This window comes from Ornithodoros turicata, chromosome 4, assembly GCF_037126465.1.
Source record: "Ornithodoros turicata isolate Travis chromosome 4, ASM3712646v1, whole genome shotgun sequence".
Taxonomy (NCBI): Eukaryota; Metazoa; Arthropoda; class Arachnida; order Ixodida; family Argasidae; genus Ornithodoros; species Ornithodoros turicata.
Genome location: NC_088204.1, coordinates 18,965,436 through 18,986,387, shown reverse-complemented (window position 1 = coordinate 18,986,387; position 20,952 = coordinate 18,965,436). Strand labels below are relative to the sequence as shown.

Here is a 20,952-nt window from a genome sequence, read left to right as displayed (position 1 = left end):
GCCCTGTGCCCCCATACTCTTAAAAATGAACTTCACCGCATAGCACGCTCCTAGCCAACCATCACCTCGAATGATATCGTTATCTGACCTGATTTGTTGAAAACGGGAGGCGTACGCCTTTTTTGTGACACTTATGCTGTTCATGATTGTCACAAAAAGGCGTACGCCTTAAATACGCGTAAGGCAAATAAAAGAGCAAGCACCCCCTATACTCATTAGATTCCAGTCAAGGCAAACAAGAGACAAATGGCTGGGTCAAAAAAACAGGTTGAAATCTCCTTTGGAACGTGGTAGTTCACTTTACTTGTGTGAAAACCTTACTGCTTTAAATAAAAAAACTGCTCTGGCAGTGTCAGTCGATTGCTAAAGATAAAGGTTACCAGTACGTCTGGGTGCGGAATGGCCGTATCTTCGTTAGACGCGAGGATGGCACCAAAGCTGTGCAAATAAGACACATTAATGACCTCACAGCACTGTAGGTTGTTGCGTTTTGCATCCTGGAACGCAGCTGAGATACAGTACTGCATTACTTCTTTATTGTAGTATATCACTTTTTCTGTTTCTTTTCTTTCTTTTTTCTTTTATTTGCTGTATGGCTTATGTTACTCTGGATCAGTTGTCCAACAGTGACGTAGCTGACCCGTTTGCACTGCATCTAAATGTACGCAGTCTACCTAAACATCTAGATGATATAAAAAATGTTATCTCATGCCTAAAAGGCAATCTGTCATTTCTCGCTTTATCTGAAACCTGGACAAGTGTAGCACATGAACCCTTTCTGACGTTAGAAGGTTACAATTCTGAATTCTGTCATAGGGCTGACTCCCACGGAGGTGTAGCACTATATATTGACTACAATGTTGTCTACTCTGTTAAGCGAGACCTGCATTTGAATGTATCGTTAGTTGAGTCTCTTTTCGTTGAAGTTGTTAGCTGTCCTCCCTCTATTTGTTGTCTTCGCAACCGTCCACTTATTGTAGGTGTAATATATCGGTCACCGAGTAGCGACCTAACAACGTTTTTGAGTGCGTTTACTGACTTGCTTCACCAATTGTCGTCGTCCACATATAACGTTATTATTCTTGGTGATCTCAATATTGACCTTTTGAAAACCGATACTATGTCTCTGTCTTACACTGAAACATTAGCATCTTTTGGCTTTAGACAGAATCTCTACAGCAACACGTTTTGGTATGACTAACCAAGGTACTCTACTTGACCATGTCGTAACCAATTTGACGGAACAAAGCCTCACACATGGTGTTGTTTCCTGTGATATATCCGACCATGAGATGATCTACGTTGCCTGTAATAACGCTACACCTCCTTCACCTTCGTTAAACACTCGGCCCCACCTGAACTTCAACGCTCTTGAGAGGTGCCTGTCCAAAGTTTCTTGGAACTTTGACTCTTTCATGAATGTACAGGAAAAGTTTAGTCTCTTTTTCTCCACACTAACGGGTATAATTGACGGCTGCACTATGCCCATTGTGCAAAGTCGACGTGCAACGATAAGACAACCCTGGATAACCAAAGGAATTTTCCGAAGCATAAAGCGCAAGAACAATCTGTACCGTAAATTAAGATTGTCCCCATTGAACAGTGACCTTCGAGCAAGGTACACTAGGTACAACAACGTTCTTAAAAGCATAATAAAGACTGCAAAACAATGTCACTTTGCATCTGCTATCAGTCACTCGGCTGGTGATCCAAAGCGTCTCTGGCGTACGATAAACTCTGCTTTATCTAGGAAAAACAATGTCGATACTCCAGGTGCGCGCCTACTTAAGCACAATGGGGCTCCTGTGACTACGCAAAGTGATATCGTCAATGTATTCAACGATTACTTTTGCAACGTTTCTACACGTGTGTGCCCGGGTAACGTATCTAATCTTAGTGTTCCGCTTCCTTCATTCAACCCCGTCTCCTTTTTTATGGCACCAACGAGTACATCAGAAGTTACTTCGGTTATACAAGGGCTAAAACCGCTGAAGTCAACTGGGTACGATGAAATTTCCCCCGAGGTCCTTAAGAGACTGTCATCTTCTTGCTGAGCCTCTTGCGAAATTGTTCAATGAGTGTCTGGAACAGGGTGTTTTCCCAGAAGAACTGAAAATTGCAAAAGTTCTGCCTATATTTAAAAAAGGAGACAGCACAGTAACATCCAACTACAGGCCCATTTCACTGCTGTCGCCGATTAGCAAAGTATTAGAAAAAATAATCCTGGCGCGTCTTGAATGTTTTTTCGAAGCAAATAATCTATTTAGCTGCTCTCAATATGGATTTCGCAAAAATAGGTCAACAGTACTAGCCCTAGCACATGCGACAGAAAAAATTAGAATGAACATCGAGGCAAAGCTTTTAACCATGGGCATTTTTATTGACTTAACGAAGGCCTTTGATCTAATTAACCATGAGATACTCTTCCAAAAATTACATAGATATGGTGTGAGAGGCACGCCACTCAGGCTGCTTCGGGACTTTCTGCACAACAGGAAACAGTTTGTCCAACAGGATGGCACCAAATCTCGTTTGGGTTCCCTGTCCACAGGCGTCCCACAGGGTTCCATTCTTGGCCCCTTTCTCTTTCTTGTTTACATTAACGATCTGCCAGATTATTTAAACACTACCAGCTTTCTCTACGCTGACGACACGAACATATTTGTGGAGGGTGAAACGCTTGCTTCACTCTTCCATAAAGCGAACCTTGTTCTTGGTAAACTTCATCACTGGTTGTTATCGAACAGATTAGCTGCTAATCTTGATAAGTCATGCTACGTTGTCTTTCATTCCCCTCAAAAGCGTGTCGTCCTAGATGATAATCAAATTTCGCTAGGCAGTCACGTTCTTACTCGTGTTCCCTCTGTTCGTTTCCTGGGCCTCGTTCTACATGAAAACTTGAGTTGGCATCATCACATTGATCTTGTTCGTCGTAAAATTGCGGGAGGTTTGTTCGCACTATCCAAGCTTCGGCACCTCGCGACCTCTAATACATTGTTAACTGTGTATTATGCCCTCATTCATTCACACATTAGTTATGGCATAGAGGTTTACGGTCTCACTTATCCTTCCAACCTTGATCCCTTGTACATGGCACAGAAAAGGGCCTTACGCACTATTCTTTTCATTGGTCCCAGGGAATCTGTGTCTTTTGCCTTTTCTGAGTTAGGTGTTCCAACCATATCTAATCTGCTGAGATATAAAGTCTCTCAACTGATGCATGCCGCATTCTACGGATCTTCTGTTAGATATCAGATGCAGCTCCGGCATCTCGCCACGCCTTACCCTCTCAGAAATCAGCTCTTATCACTTCAATGTCCAACATATCGTACTAACTACGGGTTTTTTTCTCTTTCATCTTTCGGTGCTCGCCTTTGGAACAGTCTTCCGATTTCCATACGCTCGTTAGGTAGCTTCCAATTATTTAAACGCCATTGTAAAATGTATTTTCGCGACACATAGCACATCCGTCACGGGTCCTGACAATGAGACTAGTCCGGTCTACTGTTCACATTTCCTTGTGTTAATCCATAGCTGACACTGACATATGTTTTCTTTTTTTTCTATTTTATTTCCTTTTTTCTTCTTATAGCAGCATTGTAATATGTATAATAATATGTTGTAGCATGTAGTACTGTCTTATGTAACGATGAATGTAATTTTTACGTGTAATAATGTTTCCCCACACGTTCATTTTATGCATCACTGATTATTTATAAGGACCGATTTACAGGGCCTGCCCTCTCGGTCCTTTATTTGCTTATATGTACGTTTTTGATGTTTTCAATAAACTATTGAACTATTGAACTATGCGTCATTTCTAAGAGTGCAACTATACTATGTACTATGAAGCAGAGAGTCGAACCGAACTCGAACCGAAAACAGTTATTAACCGTTATTTTGGACCGAACCGAAACAGTCAACGCCATCTTTGAGCTGAACCTGAACTGAACCGTTAAAACATACCGGTAACCGGTTCAAATAACGGTTCATACGGAACTAAGGCCGGAACTTTCTATGTTGTGCATGGACGTGAAAAATACTTTTCCGTCTTTTTTTCTTCTTATATTAGCTTCGTAGCCTTCCTGTTGCTTCACGAAAAAGTCGTGCCCTGCAGGAATGCTCTGGATTTTCTATATCGCGAAATAATAAAAACAAAGATGGTAACTTAAAACTGTTATGACTGCTAATGTCTATGATATACACATGAATATATACAAGGATTAGGGATCAACGGCAGCTTTTCGTACGGTAGGCGGAGCCTATTTTGGAGGAGGTGGAGGCCATTATGCACGTGCATATAGTACAATAGGCTCTCATGGTCTCATGAGTGGTGGTGGTGGTGATAGGGCTTGCCGTTGTCGGCCTCACGTAGGTGGGCAACGTCACGACTTACGCCCTGGGGGAATATGCGTCCTGGGCCGACTTCTAAGGGAATTGTGCCGACATATGTCTGAAAGCGTCTGAGGAAAACCCAGGAAAAACCGCAGACAGCACAGCCGGCACCGGGATTCGAACCCGGGTACCTCCCAGTCTCGACGTGACATGGCCAGCACGCTAACCACTGAGCCACGGGAGCTGGGAGCTCTCATGGGTCTTTAGAGATTACTCTGCACGAAACCCTGACCAATGCCATGTGTGGCTAGTGGCCACTGTACCTAGTGGTGGAAGAAGAAGAAGAAGGCTCCGCGTTTTCAACAAATCTGGGGCGAGAACGTTGTCATTCGGGATGATGGTTGCTAGCTAGGGGCGTGCTATGTGGTGAAACTAATTTTTAAGAGTGTAGCATTCATGAAGTTACATATGTTATAATAATATACTAATCAGCCTCAGCTATATAGGGTGTTCACCCAAATTGCAGAACTGATCGCTGACACATAGGGCGCGTGGGCATACAGAAGCCCCTTACAAGCGTACATACCGTTTGGCTGAGCTTTTCCACTCTTTTCCTTCTTTGCTATAATAAATATATCCCCCTCTTAAAAAGTAAAGGGCCAGCCACCCTTATGCTCGTCAGAATGAAAAGAACATACCGAGCTGGTTTTCTTTGTGCATTTGAAATAAAAGAGGTAGGGACAACCAATGGGTCGAAAATGCTCTTGTTCTTGCCCGTGCTCCGACTTTATTCTACAGACACTTCAGCCTAGGGTGACATGGTAGCACAGCGGCTGTCAGTGATAACACAATAACGCGCTTTTTACATAAAGACCCCAGACTCAGAATAACACCGTTCCAAGTTAATTGGTGGTGGTGGTGGTGGTGCCTTGCTCTAGTGCCTCGGAGCTAAAATGAGCCCCAGACATCACAGCCGGGACCGGGATTCGAACCCGGGTACCCCCCAGCCAAATCCAATGAGCCAATCCAACTACACTCTTAAAAATGAGTTTCACCACATAGCACGCTCCTAGCCAACCATCATCCCGAATGACAACGTTCGCATAATGTAACGTGTGCACGTGCATAATGTACAAAATAGGCTCCGCCTCCCGTTTTCAACAAACCAGAAGTGAGAAACGTTCGACCCATTATATGCACGTGCATAATGGTACAAAATAGGCTCCGCCTCCCGTTTTCAACAAACCAGAAACGAGAACAACGTTCGAGCCATTATATGCACGTGCATAATGGTACAAAATAGGCTCCGCCTCCCGTTTTCAACAAATCAGGGGCGAGAACGTTATCATTCGAGATGATGGTTAGCTAGGAGCGTGCTATGTGGTGAAACTCATTTTTAAGAGTGTAGTTGGATTGGTTCATTGGATTTGGCTGGGAGGTACCCGGGTTCGAATCCCGGTCCCGGCTGTATTGTCTGGGGTTTTTCCTGGGTCTTCCTCAGACGCTTTCAGACATATGTCGGCACAGTTCCCTTAGACTCGGTTCAGGACGCACATTCCCAAGGGCGTCAGTCGTGACGTTGCTCACACCTGTGAGGCCGACAACGGCTAGCCCTTTCACCAACACCACCACCACACCTCACTTTTAAGAGTGTAGTTGGATTGGCTCATTTTAGCTCCACGGCACTTGAGGAGTTAGGTTTAGGCCCTTAGAAGTCGGCCCAGGACGCACATTCCCCAGGGCGTCAGTCGTGAGTCGTGACCTGTGAGGCCGACAACAGCGAGCCCTTTCACCATCACCTCATTTTTAAGAGTGTAGCATGAACCGTCTACTCGCTGGTAATCAATGACTTCAATTACTTCAATGACTTAGGCTAAGATGGCAGACTTGGTTGACTTTTATATTCCTTCGGGGACCCAAATCTGGTAATTCATGGTTATGCTCCTATCGTAACCACTACTAATGTTGTCTTTCATATCGCGCAAAATCTTGGACGACGCCTTCCTTGGTTCACGCCTTCCTGTCCAGTTCAAGCGTGGGACTTCGCAAACGGAAGTGTGCTTTAACCTGTCTGTTGTGCTTCATTCCCACCCGCGGACCCTGAACCGGTTCGTGAACCGAACCGTTTGGCAAAAACCGGTTCGAACAATTATACTTGAAATAAGGGTGAGTATAGGCAAGCGAACTGGTGAAGGTTCGACGAAGGCATACCTTGAGCTTGAGGGAACGATAACACACGAAGAATTTGAGCCTCGTCTTGTCTACTTCTTCGTGTGTTATCGTTCCCTCAAGCTCAAGGTATGCCTTCGCCATTATACTTATTTGCCTTCCGGAGCTGAACCGAAACTGAACCCTTATCGTCGAACCTGAACCCGAATCGAACCGATAAACCTTTCGGTTCGACTCTCTGCTATGAAGAGCTTACATTATTTTTCACGGAGACTTCGGAGATGACAGAGGTCGCTTCGAGCGCTCCAGATGTGAGGTCGACGTTGTCTCTCCGCATAAGCAAGATCATGGCTCGATACAGTAGAGCCACATCACCGGGTTTCAGGTTCTTGTTGGCCGTGCTCTGAAAGGCGCTTCCCAGTAGCTGGTCGTACATGTGCGGTCTGGCAGCCGCTGTCGGATCCATTAGGGCCGCTAACAATGTCGACACGCACTCCAGTTTTTTACCTGTGAGTCATAGCACGTTATCGAATCAGCGCTACGTCGATATTCCAGTTTGCTCTTTACACGCGCGCGTATGCTTCCCAAGCAGCACAACACCTTGGCCCAATCTTGGCCCAATCTAGGCTCAATCTTGGCCCAGTGTTGGCACAATTGGGCCGGTATTGCCAATATTGAGCCAAGATGTGGTGCTGCTTGGGTTAAAACAAAAACTTCACCGCGTTTTCTCTCCAGATTTGTTCAATGCGGGAGGCGTACGCCTTTTTGTGTCACTTATGCAGTTACGTTAATTATCACAAAAAGGCGTACGCCCAGCGCTTTACGCAAATCGGGAGCGATTCATTCTGTGCCATGGTTGGCCCTCGGTGTGTTATGTGGTCAAGTTCTGTTTTAGTAGCAGCCTGTAGTCTCGAAAGCATGAGCGAACCCTTGCAGAAGCCGGGACCGCGCAACCCCGGGCCGAATGAAGCCGGACGAAGAAGTGGACACTATTCGCGTGCCCACGCGCTGTGTGTCAGTTCTTTTGTTTTCGGGCATTCTGCTTCAATAAGCGCTCCCACAAATACAGCGTCCGGAACAGCCGTGGTAACTTATTACAAAAGGGTTAGGATATGTCGAGTACCGAACTTCTAGCGGCACCCTGTAGGGACCAACTCTACACTGTAGACGCTGGTACCTGGAGCTTCATTTCTGACTCTGAAAGCGCCAGCAGTTTCAAGACTGCGCCGTCCTTCACTGAACTGGCATCATGGACTAAAAAGTTAAGTTCACTGCTGATACGAACATAACGGTACTAAAAAGGTCTTTAATACTGCGCAGAATGCCCGATGTCTGGTTCGTCACAGCGGCGATCTTGATCGCTATCGCGCTGGTATCTCTTTTCTACTTCGGAAGTTCTCTCCGCAATGACGAAGCTGAGAACGCGGAACAACTGGTCATCAACTTGTCTGCCCTCCCGACCCAGGTAGCGCCCCATCTAGTACAACGGACTCGTCCCACGTCGACGTCGCTTACTACGACTCCTACCACCACGATGCCGTTCACTTCTGCGTACCGGAAAACAGCATTCAAGAATGATGCCCATGTCCATCACGGTCACGTCGTAGGTCATGAATCGCGAGCAGCAACTATGACGTCGAGGAATGTAACCACAACTAAGGCGGTAGCGATGACGACGGTGACTGCGCCAACTGCAGAGGGACCTGCTGTGACTACAGCTACGGCAAGCACTGTCCAGGTATGTTACAAGGCTCAGAGTACCAGGCAAATATCAGGCTAAGAAAGATCCTTTAGGGCGGTTGGTATCCAAGTCTGAACATTCTACACGCATAGGGCGCGTTAAGTAGCGACTCTGCAGAGAGACCACTCTGTCCCGTTCGCTCTGGAGTCTCTGCTAAACGGTTTTTTTAAGCCAAGGGAGCGTTGCGTGTGCGCGTGATGTGTGCAAAGCGCCTCTGGGTGTCACTGAATCTTCTTTTCTGATAGAGCCGTGTTCCGAAGCGGCTGCCTGCAGCCGTAAAAACCAACCGGAGAGGAGGGCGGAGAGCGGGAGAACCACTCTGACATGAGGGTACAAGGAGCGCGGGAGCGCCGCACTCCGCAAATCTGAGATGTCCCGCTCCATGCGCTCTGGAACCGCTATTTAACGCGCCCATATTCTTCATCGCAAAACGCGAATGGCATCGTTTTGTGTGATACTTATGCAGTTACACTTATGTAGCTATGTTAAGTGACACAAAACGTTGTATGCCCTGCGCTGTCCACAAACCACGAGTGATAACGGTATCTCTGTGCTATGGTAAGTCTTCAGTGTGCTGTGTGGTGATGGATGCATGTTTCCAGAGAAGTTCACGTCAATGTCACGACCTGTGACTTCAGAACACTCCAAGAACTTGCTTGCTTTGTTGCAAGCTTGCTTGCTTGCTTGCAAGAACTTTGTTGCTAATAAAACTAGCTTCCTCTTCACGATAAGGATGCTCAATACATTTATATAATCACTAACCACCACCATTATCGTATTACGCGCTCTAATGGCTCATCCCTTCTTTTTTCATTGTGATACTGTAATCGTCACTCCCATCTGCATACAGGACACAAGCTGCACCACCATTCGATCGACAACTCAGTCCACTATTAGCACTACGGTGCCCACATCGCGAATGACGACATCAAGTAGCACGACGACGATGGATACGACGACGCAAAGTTCTGCGGACGAGTACACTGTGCAGACAGCCAGCGGAATTGTTAGAGGTCACAAGGTGCAAGTGTTGGCCCACCAGGTGGTCGTATATGAGGGCGTACCATATGCCCAGGCTGAACGATTCTTCAAGCCCACTGACCACAAGGCTTGGGCGGGGGTGATGAACGCCTCCGGGCTGGGACCGGCTTGTCCACAGGTACTGTATACTAAAGGGCAAAAATTTCTTCTCGTGGAATGAATGGTGCCGTTACCTTAAGGCTGATACAAAAGGAACGGGACTTATCGGTTGCGTCGTGATTCCCTCTCTCACTCAAGAAGCGCGATTGTTCTCCGATTGTTCTACTCAGACGATCTCAAGCGGTGATTAGACAAATCGTTTGAGGAGACCAATGAGGGATCACTCCGCATTGTCCGTCATCTTGACAAGGGGTGGAGGAGGAAAAGCGTGAACTGCGGTTTCCGTCGCTTATAAATCACGAACGACGCAACGGACGAATCCCGTTCCTTTTGCGTTGGCCTTAAGGTAACGGCAACTTTCAATCCGCGAAGAGAAACTTTACTTTAAATTTCCCTTAAAACCGTCATGGTATTTCGCACTTCACATTGTTAATGTCAATTTACGTGTATCACACAGATCCTACAGTCTGTCTACCCTATTCCTTTCAAACTTCCATCAATTTCTGAAGACTGTCTTCACCTGAACATTTATAGTCCTGTCTGCGAGCACGACGAAAGCATGAAGTGCCTTTTAGGGCGCACAGTTATCGTCTACATTCACGGTGGATGGCTGACGACGGGCTCGAACTCCCATCCTGCGTACGACGGTCGCTACCTGGCCGCCCTGGGCCGGGTCATCGTCGTGGTACCAAACTACCGTCTTGGTGTTTTTGGCTTTCCATCACGCTACATTCCCGAAACGACTCGCAATCCTGGGCTCAAGGTATGGTTACCGTAAAAGCTTCGTGCTAGGATTGTGTGGTCTCCGTGTAGTGCACGATGGGAACTACGGGATGAAGTGTGGTGTCTGCTATTTCTTCCTCTTGCATTCCCTTCGCTGCATATTCAACGTCTTCTCTAACATAAGGCGGACTCACTTCTTAAGATAGGCTATGGGGAATTTTTGTTCACAGGGTTCTCGCAAATGTCGCTAAATTTCTACACGGAACAGGTACAGGCGTGTGCCTCTCGAGTTTATCTAGGGAAAGAGAGAGGGAAAGAGAGGCCTGAAGCGATCCACAGACGTCTCGCGAATTAAAGGTTGACAAATTTTTAATGCATGGGAGTCTATGGGAGATTCACCAAAATCGCTTCACTCGGCATGCACGGCAGCGATATCTGGGCCAAAATGATGTTCTTCCCTACAGCAACAGTCTAGGAATTGATTGCAATCAACAAATTCGACAGTTACAGTTTTACAAGTTATTAGTTTTCCAGATCCCCGCGTATGAAAATAGAGGTTTTGTCGTTTGCTAGCATGTTCTGCACGCTGGCGCCGATTACAGCACTTCCTTAGAGCGCACGAGGAAAGCAAACCAAAGAGAACAACTTTCAAACGGTATACCGCCATCCCTCGCCGGAAGCGAACGTAACTAGATCGCATGAGTCCTCATTAAGTTACTACCAGTTATGTTACAATTACGCTGCGCGTGGCTTCTCTTCCAGGATATTGTGAAGGCCCTGCTTTGGGTAAAGAAAAATATTGTGGGCTTTCGAGGACGTCCTCATGACATCGTTCCGTTTGGACAAGGTGCCGGTGCAATGGCCATAGGATTTATCTTGTCTTCTACAACGCTGCGTACCAAGTTATCCATTAGAAAAGTGGTGATGACCAGGTACATATCTCTCTTGGTTAGCTGATGCTAAAGTACACTCAGTATCCATGACCCTATGGAGCTGCTACAAGACGAACAACGAGACAGCGACACAACAGTTGTTCGTCTTGTAGCAGCTCCGCAATCATGAATATTTACCGACTACCCCAACTCTTGTGATTCTACTATGTATTACTCAGCATTTTTTTTATATCAAGTGTTTATGCTCTCTAACTTGCAAGAGACATTTAGTGCCGAGCCAGTAAAGTCAAATCATTCAATTTCATTTTCAACACTTCTTTGCTCTTTCCAGTGGGTCTCCACTGGCACGCCTGCAGGAAACGTCCGACGACTGGCCTCACTTCCTACGACACCTGAAGTGCGATACCAAGAACGCTGACACAGGGCTATCAGCCTGCTTGCAGAACAGAACAATACACGAACTAGTGGAGGCTCAAGAGAAATACCCAGGTGTCGTCGGCTTCACCTTCCCGGACGAATACATTATTGACGACGTGCCTTCAAAAGTATTCAGCAAAGGAGTGGATCTGACAGGACTGGATCTCCTCCTGGTGAACGCTATGTACGAAGGAGACCTCGTTTACCACAAGAATTTCGGCGCCAAGAGAGAGGTATCGCTGGATGACCTCCTTGACAGCATTCTGCACAGGAGACAGACCGCTATGGAAAGATACCTTACGCGTTCGCAAATTGCTTCGGTGTATTCAGCGAATAGGTAGGCGTATATCGCATCGTGTGCCACGAAGTGTATTGCTACGTCTAAATTACTAAGTCTGTTGCTGTCTTTCCCAGTCGATCTCTGCGCAAGGTTGCCGTGGACATTCTGGGCGACGTCTTCTACAACTGTCCCATGGAGTTCTTCGCAGATCGTTCATGCGTCGGCGGTGCAGAGGTGCACCGCGTCGTCGTCGCTCCTCAACCTGAGGATTGGGGTGAATGGGACAGGATAGTAAACCAGGCGACCCATTTCGATGATGTACCCTACGTGTTCGGGTTTCCCTTTACGAGAGACCCCGACGATGCAGATTATACTGACCAGCAGTTCTCCAAGAAGATCATACGCATGTGGACGGACTTTGCAAAATTTGGGTTAGTATTTACAGTGACATCTCTTATCAAGCTTTTCCAAACGCCTCTGCACCCACCCGCTATGATCCGGATATCGAATTTACGGAACTATAGGATCACGCTGACCGGATAAGCGTGACATGACTATAGTATACGAGAGAAAGGCGGTTTCTGGGTACGAAAATATTTTCTGTCATGCAGGGCAACATCGATGTACAAGTTTCCTTCTCGATGTCTCAACGGGGCCTCCGTGACACTACTGCCATCTCGCGAACACTTCGCCAATAACTGGCGCTATTCACAGTGCCTCTACCTAAACGGGATCCTCCGCTACGACTTGACACTTCCGTCAGCATTCAACACTTCTCGAGAAGTGGTGCTGGAACCTATTCCCTATTTTACAACCAGAGCGATATTTAGTTCCATCATGCGAACTAGAGGATCTAATACCCTCTCTCGTCGACAGCGCACTGCTGAAGGGGCGTGGGCTTCGGTTGCGTAAGACAACTGTATTACGCACGTACGGTTACTAGGTTATGCAGTCTGTAAAAAAGAGAAATGAATCTCAGGCGTACTGTGGGAAGAATGTCTTCATGGGCGTTCCTACGTTGTGTGATGTCAAGCACGCATGACATTTTTTACAAAAGCTGTTGTTCCAGCTACCCCGGTTTGGGGAAGTTGCACATATATAACATCCTGTTCACTGATGTCATCCGCTCCTCTAGAGGGCACTAGGTGCTAAAAGGCAATAGGGTGCCTGAAGTATCGAGCAAGGGCGTTCCCAGGATTTTTTCCAAGGGGGTTGGCAAAGTTCTTCCAGTGGGGGGGGGGGGGGAAGCGTGTAACCCCCTCCGAGCCCTCCTCCTTTTTCTGGAGGAGAACTTTGCTTTGAACTTGGCTGTGCGGTTCAGGTGTTATATGACACCTGAGAATCATTACGACCTATGACTAAAGAGCGCACTATTTTCACAAGCGACGTGGGAGCTGGCCTGTCGGTACTCCCATGGTATTGAGGCATCCTAGGGGACAAGACCGCCGCCATGATGCTAAGCTGTTCGGTGTATAGAGTTAAAAACATGCAAATTGTTAGGGTATGGTACAGATAATCACGCAGTACGTCAAAAGGAGTGACGTCATGAGCGGAACGGAAAACTGCAGAACGGAGCTGAAGGACAGGCGTATGGGAGCGCTATACTCTCATAACGAGACAGTAACGTACCTTGCCTGTACTGTTTAATGGCAAGTTCGGCGAGCAGGTCCATGCTGTCATTGACTGACGTTGGCAACATAGTCGGGATGCTGTAGTTGCAGAAGTAGTCGCATTGGTTTTGCCTGTCACATACCTGTAACACGTAAGTGTATGTTTGTGGAACATTCGTCCTCACTTTTTGCGTCCATGCTTTTGAGGTTTGCAGTGTTATAACAGAGCCGTAGCGACCGGGGCGCGGGAGGGGCAGCCGCCCCGGGCGCCCTCGCCAGAAAGGGCGCCGAACGGCAAGCCCTGCCAGGTTGGACATGCAGTTTGAGGTAGGAATGAACAGAATTTGAATTTACAGTCTCGGCAGTGTAAATGGGCGTTTTCTTTTCTTTGTTTACAAGGCTTCTGACGGCAGAGAAGGAGACGGGTGGGGGGGGGGGGCGCTCCCGATTTGCCCTGCCCCGGGCGCAAACTCTCCTCGCGACGGCTCTGTGTACATGTCAAAAGATCCATTCACCTGGACGCACAGGTCAGTGGAGTTGTCTGGGGGAACAACAAACTTGAATATCGAGGAGAACTGGACCACACTAAGTGGAGTCAGTTGCCTGTCCTTATCCAGAAAGAGTTGATATGTCACGGGATATGACCCTGGAGGAAAGGCACAGCCCGTTACAGCTGCCTCCGTCTTACAGAAGGACATGTAGGAGGAGATGTACGTTAGATCACTGTTCCGTTCCTGTGGGTGGACATAGTCTACCATATTCAAGGCTTCGATGCTGTCTCCCACTAGAAGTTGTAGACGGCACAAGGACGGACCGGGCTTAGCACTCAGCGCAATGCTCAGATTGGAGCAGCTTCCTTTGTCACAAATACGAACGTCTGCGAAGTAGCTTGCATGCGGCACTAGACTATCTGGCAGAAGAGAAAATGTGTTAAGCCTGATCAGGGGCGAACGTCTACTCAAACGGACGACAGCGTACTTTCAGGGAGCGTCAGGTAGATGTCGCCCTCCAGGCCTCTCTTGATCCCTGTCGTGCTGTACGGAAACGAAAAGTCTGCGAGAACATTATTGGACCGGATTATTTGCGCCGAAAGATAAGTTATCGACAGAACCAAGGACTTACCGCTAACGTTCCAATTTATGTTTACAGCTCGTGAATGGGCAACAAACGAAATATGTACGACCACAGGTGATCCGACTGGAACTTCCACTCTACCGGTTTCTGGGTCCATTGCATACTCTGGGATATTATTAACGTAAATGCCGTTAATCATTGCCTGAAAAAATAACAGTAGACATCCTTTGTTTTCACCCGGCAACTACACACGGCCGTTCAAAACGTACACTGGTGGCCAGAACTCTTGACGTGATTTCTATGGACAGCAACAGGAGGTATGGCCTCTGTTGAGCTATATCCGTGTGCGTACCATGTGTTACTTGTTTACATAATTTATCAGGTTATTTAGATGTGGATGTGGTTTATATCAATGAGTTTCACCAGTAAGTGAAAATAATTACAATGCACTCTGAGAAAAAAGTGTGTGAAAAGGTGGTAACTTCCATAGTTACCATCTAGGTCAACATAGGGTGTAAAAGGGTGGTAAAAGCAATTATCATATCTCTACAAAGAGGCGTACGCTCTCCTCGCTCATCGAATCAGAAGCGGTAACCCCGTTATTCGTGTCAATGGTTGGCAGTCAACATGCTATGCGGAGAAGTTCTGTTTTGAGAATAATGTAGCAGGTAGAACTTTGCAACCTTTTAGGCACAACATATGCGACAACTATTGCCTCCTAAAAGGTGTAACTACTCCAACCTTTTGTCTAAAAGAGTGAAGTCACGACTTGTCCTTGCAGGTCGGAGGCTTCACTGGCAACAACACATGTCGAAGCATGCACACGTCTGTGTATTGTTACTGTGTTTGTTTCGATGCATCTTCATGTTTCCCACGTAACAAGAGCAACAATACATGACATTACACTGTAACGCGCACGCGTATGTCGCGTCGATGCAAGAAATATTCTAGACGTGCTAGCGTTGCAAGACTTTTGGCCACCATGGTACATAAGGTCCCAACTAACCAATGGCATGCGTTGGTCGTACGTGAACACGGTTGTTGACGCAGAAGCGCTTTCGGTTGTGCTATCGTTGTCAGATCGGAAGACTTCCACCGTGAAGTTGAGAACCTTTCCCGGTTGTAGTCTTTCGGCCATGATCACTAGTTTATCTCTGTTTGTTTCCACGGGATTTATGAGAAGTTCTCTCGTCACCGAAGCACCGTAGTCGTAGCACGGTTGGAGCTCCTGGACACAGAACAGGGCGGGCCTGGTCATCACCCGCTTTCGGGTTCGTTTGCAAAGCTTACCTCGTCCGAGCAACTCCACTGAAAGACAATTGGTACAGGGGAACCGTACGTCGGCGACGCGTCAAGTATGACGTCGTTCTGGCTGCGACATCCGACGTGACGTTGTGGGCCACCTGGAAGCATGATGTTACTTAAACCGCCACTGTACGGACTAAAAATAAAGCATTTTGCTTTGAATTATAATATAATTCATCCTCGCTGAAAGACTCAGTGTGCGAAATATAAACGCCGTCACGGCGCGCTTCCACGAGTTATCTAAAGAACCTGCAAAACTTGATGGTTTCGGATTCGCCAAGAGCGGGTGACGTCGGCAGGACGCGTCTCCTGTTTCCTAGCAACAGGGCAGCCTCTGCTTTCACCGTACCACCACAGTGCTCTATAGTACAACGCTGGCAGATCGCCTGCAGCTGTGAGGAGACGTTAATCGACTTTCGACGCGCAAGGTAGCTAGACGCGTTGGTAGATTAGGCACCCGGTGACGTCATACTTCTCAAAACTAGAAATTTATTTTATGATATTGCCACAGAGTGAAACACACAGATTGCAATGGTGTACATTCTGGGGGATTCTGAATAGGCGATATTTATACCACAGCTAGACATATTTAGACTGACCACATTTAATGCTATTTAGACCGACATTTAGACCGTATCATCTTCATCAAGCAGCCTATCAGGAGCAACCCTGCACAATATTTTCGCTGTACGGTGGCTCTCTCTCTCTCTCACACACACACACACAAAGAAATAAAACTCCCTGAAAAAGCAGCCACGGGCAGTGTGGCGCGACTTTAGAGGCCCGGCCCGATCTCCTAGCGTGACATAATCAGGTCCGTGTGACGTAGCATCAGCGTGGCGAGTAGCCGCGAGGTCTCATCAATCACCGAAAATATGTATGTTACGAACACTGTGGGGAACTACTTTCGGGGGTCTCTATACGTCACGGAGTGACGTCAGCATCACTCGGGTTCTTTGAAGGAGGTGATGGGTTCGTAGCGGGTGTGTGTATCAAAGACATCTCTCGCGCGTTACAGGTCAGGTAGGATAACCGTTCTTGCGCAACAGCACGCGCCATTTGTTGCGCAACACGCTACGACAGTTTGTCTCCGCGCAGGGCAGAGGGGAAAGTTTGGAGAGACCACGTGACGAAGTGTCTGTCCACTCACAAGGCGGCAAGAAGGGGATATGTATTTGTAGATGGGCATGAGTCCACCGAAGGAACTACGTTTGTGTCACCTTGCCTCCTGATTTGGGAGAGAGAGAAATGAGATTCGCTGCACAGACAATAGTGGAAAGAGGAAAATTGGGGGCTGCGCAGATAGCTGACCTACCTGCATAGCATGTACAATATTTGTTGCGCCATTTAGAAGGGAAGAATTTCTGAATGGGGTCTTTACTGTCCCTTAGACACCTGAAGATTGACGAGGCTCATTTCGCCGTATGATATCACTTGTATGAACCTCACCTGTTATGATAGGCTTCAACCGAGCAGGGGGAACATTAAGCGTGAACGCCGTACTCTCCATGTCTGTGAAAGCTGCCCACCCTTACCGTGAATGTCACCTCAGAGTCATCTGAAACATATCACAACATTCCAACATGCGTTGGTCCCATCGCGGGTGAAAATGGACGTCGCTCGGATACACTTACATGGCAGTGTGTTTGGAGGGATATTATAGACTGGAGAATTCTGGCCCCTAAAATCGAATCTTACTCGTGGGTCGTCAACGATCCACGTGTACTCGAGGTCATTGATTGTCTCGTTGCAGTCCGGTACCACGGCTTCGGCGTACAGGGTAACTCTGAAAATGACTGACATTGTCACTAAGGTCCGTTGGAGTCTAATGAATACTCACTGATCTTCTGCTTCAAGTGGGGCGGTTGACAACAATGTGCTGCTGTAGATTGTTACAAGGGGAAAGAACTCATCTGTTCTTATCACAGAATGGGAGTCTTCTGCACTGTTTTTACTATCTGCCGACGCTTTCACCGTGAATGTGTACTCGACGCCAAAGTCAAAGTCTTCAGTATTCAGGATTAGATACGGAGTCGTCGAGCCTGTGAGAGGTTGACAACGTGGATGACAGACGGATTAGGTTCACACTACCTACAGATTCGTCTGACCTACACTGTTAAAATAGAAGTTCACCACATTGCACGCTATAGCCAACCATATCCTTCCTAATCACTCTCTCTGTTGATTTGTTGAAAATTGGTTACGTACGCCTTATTATTATTATTATTTCTCTTTTTTTACACTTTGGGCGCGTTAAGTAGCCGCTCTGCAGAACACGCTCCGTCCACTCTGTCCCTCTCGCTCCGGCGCGCTAAACGGTAAGCAAGAGAGCGTAGCGTGTGCACGTGATGTGTGCAAAGCGCCTTTAGGCCTCTTGGTGTGATTGAATGTTCTTTCCCGGTAGAGCCGTCCTCCGATCCGGCTGTCTGCTGCGTTAAAAAGATTAATTAAGGTGCAGGTGTGTCCAACCGGAGAGGAGGGTGGAGAGCGTGAGAAGCACTCCGACTCGTGTGTAGGAGCGCGGGAGCGCCACACTTCGCAAGAGGAGACGCCCCGTTAGTAAAATGGAGCGCGCTCCATGCGCTCCGGAGCCGCTACTTAACGCGCCTATTTGGATTTGGCATTGATTGTCCCGAAAAGGTGTGCACCTCCTGTTCTCGACAAGTTAGAGGACAGGGCGATATTATTCATAAACAACTACTTTGTTTTGATATAATGACTGGGGAGTTTCATCGCAGGGGCGATACTCTATCCCATTGCTGGTTGTCATGTGGGGGAATGAAATAATGAGCCCCTTCGCAAGACGATATTATTCTGAACGTTAATTGGCTCCGTAAAATCGACCGCCACACTAAATAGGCGCTCGCTAGCCATCTTACCAAACTTTGGTACGATTTGTTACATGTAGAGACATCGCATGCGCCAAAGTGTGGGGTCTCTCGACTTTTCCGGCTTTTGGTTTTCCGGCTTTTCCGGTTTTTGAAACAGTTCGATATTCTTGGAATCCATGCGAATTCGAACCGCAGCTTGTTTGCGACACCACTCGTGTCAAACCCGGCGGCCAGCTCTCCGCGACGCTGATGTTCTCGCTTGACAGCCGTAAAGATTACATGGACCGGGCTGGCCCTTGTGGTATATTATATAGTCATATAGTATGTGAGAAGTACGATCTTGGGATGTCCGCAAACGTCTGCAGTGCTCGGAGTGTTTTTATTCTTTTTTTTTAACGGTGCTGGCGATGCTGCTGGTTGACGGGTAACGGGTTCCAAGGTGGGTAATAGGTTGGGCTGGTCTTTCTCTGGCGAACCCCTACCGGGCTTGGCTTCTTAAGGGTGCGGCCCGTGTCAACCTCTACCGGTACAATGCAGATGCATCAGTTAAGCCTTGACGAGTCGTTACCTTTGAGGTAGCCTTTCAGAGGGTCCACTATGTTTACGCTGTCATTTCTGACAGCGGTCCAGGTGAAGGCCACAACGGGTCCGAGAGGCCACGAGTAATGGGCATGTAAGGGGAAGCTGCCACATGACGGCACCATAGTGGGACCCGTAATGTTGACCAGTAGAATGCCTGTGCCCGGGTTACGTTTGGCTTCGATCTTCTACTGAGACAACAAAGTAAACGTTAAATAAGTGTTTCAATAATCTGCGCTTCGACCGTCTCATGTTTACCCAAGGTGAGACGGTCCACTACGCGAGAAAATATAGACATAACCTTCGCAGGTACAACCTGCTATTCAAGATCAGTTGAATTAAACAAGCCCCCTGCTTACTAAGTCTGGTCCTTCGTTGACGGTAACCTTCTGCTTGTCTTCCGTTACGTTATCGGACTGTAGCGTTATCTTCACCTTATCGCCTGTTTGATTAGGGCCACATATAAGTCACGCTGGCAAGCAGATACGTGAGGGATCGCGACGCACCTGCGATCAGCTTCGTAGGTCTGACGACCAACTGACTTTTCGTCGCCCAGAAACAGCGGGAATCTTCTCCAACTGCTGAATGAGTGTCCGGACTTAATATGTCTTCGCACGTACGAAGGCTGCAGATATTTAGGGGCCTGTCGAACAGCACTATCACCGAGCTTCCTGAAACGGGTAACAGTTTCCATTCACTTAGAGAGCACTTTCATCTTTCATCCATTCACTCGTTTGTTTTAAAATGCCACCATTAACAAAATTTTATTTTATTACTCCTCCCCTACTACCACTTTATCACAAAAACATATTTTATTTATTATTATTCCACTAATTATTCTTCTCACACAGAGCTCACCATCCGCAGTGATGTAGGCTGCTTCAATCTGTGGTCTCGTAGCGTATAAAGATAGTTGAAAACTTTTGCCCGTAGCATGTTGGCCATCCAGGGATGGGTACACTGTGTATTCCATCGACGACTGAGGTAGAGGAACGTTGCATTCGTTGAGCTTATCCTTTGCCGGTATGACTATCGTCTTAGGCCGTTTTCCTGTGGGGGACAACAAACGAGTTTATGGGTATAGGGGTGAGCACGGGGTGAGTAAATGCGGGCATCTATGCAATTCCCCACGAAGGTCTTACTGGCTTGACCGTGTTTTAACGGGCCTGGGAAACGAAAACAAGGGTGAGTCTAAGTCGTTATTGTAGGGGTGTAGCCAGAAGAGTTCAAAGAGTACAAAGTAGAGCTAGAAGGCTAGGGAGTCAGTGATCGGCTTTTGGAACTGTTTGGGAATTACGAACATCCCCTGGCGACAACAACAGACCTCACAACCAAGTCATCCTTCTGTAAGTGCTGAAGCACAACGAAACGAGGGCACTGTCCGAGAAAATAATAACGAGTATTAGCGCATCGTGCGCTATCGTATGAGCGTACGTAAGGAATAACGTGGTGGTTCTGCGCACTGCGCGAAGCTCTCTTTATGTTTTGCGCGTGCGCGGGACCTCCAACGTTATCCCTTACGTTCTTAAAGGCGATAGTGTACGATGCGCTAAAGCTCTCTAATGCCAGGCTCGGCCTACGGTCCACAAGTGGGACATTCCGACGGGGATTTCCTTTTCCCATTCGAAGGATCGCAGCTCATATGGTACAGCGTATTCGGATTTTTTTTTATATTTCGAATTTAAAAAAAAAAACGTTCGGGGGGCGTTTTTCGGCATTTTCCGGCAAATGCCGAAAACCACAAACCCTACTCGTAACCTGTAGCTCAGTGTTTCTCAAACTTCTCCAGTAGGTGACCTCTTTTAGTAGTACCAAACCTATATACCACGACCCCCATCTTAATTATTCTGAGAGA

The 20,952-nt window shown here is 47.3% G+C and overlaps 1 protein-coding gene and 1 pseudogene across 1 annotated transcript; one reads left to right on the top strand and one right to left on the bottom strand.

The window, feature by feature from the left end:
* The window catches only part of LOC135391242 (uncharacterized), a 46,816-nt pseudogene that overhangs the window by 5,578 nt on the left and 20,286 nt on the right, over nt 1-20,952 (bottom strand).
* On the top strand, nt 7,508-12,860 carry LOC135391241 (para-nitrobenzyl esterase-like). The gene is made up of 8 exons (XM_064621412.1): nt 7,508-7,765; nt 7,825-8,242; nt 9,096-9,404; nt 9,843-10,148; nt 10,871-11,040; nt 11,333-11,755; nt 11,833-12,129; nt 12,310-12,860. The coding sequence occupies exons 1-8, from the start codon at nt 7,617-7,619 to the stop codon at nt 12,608-12,610; spliced, it is 2,373 nt and encodes a 790-aa protein (XP_064477482.1). The 5' UTR covers nt 7,508-7,616; the 3' UTR covers nt 12,611-12,860.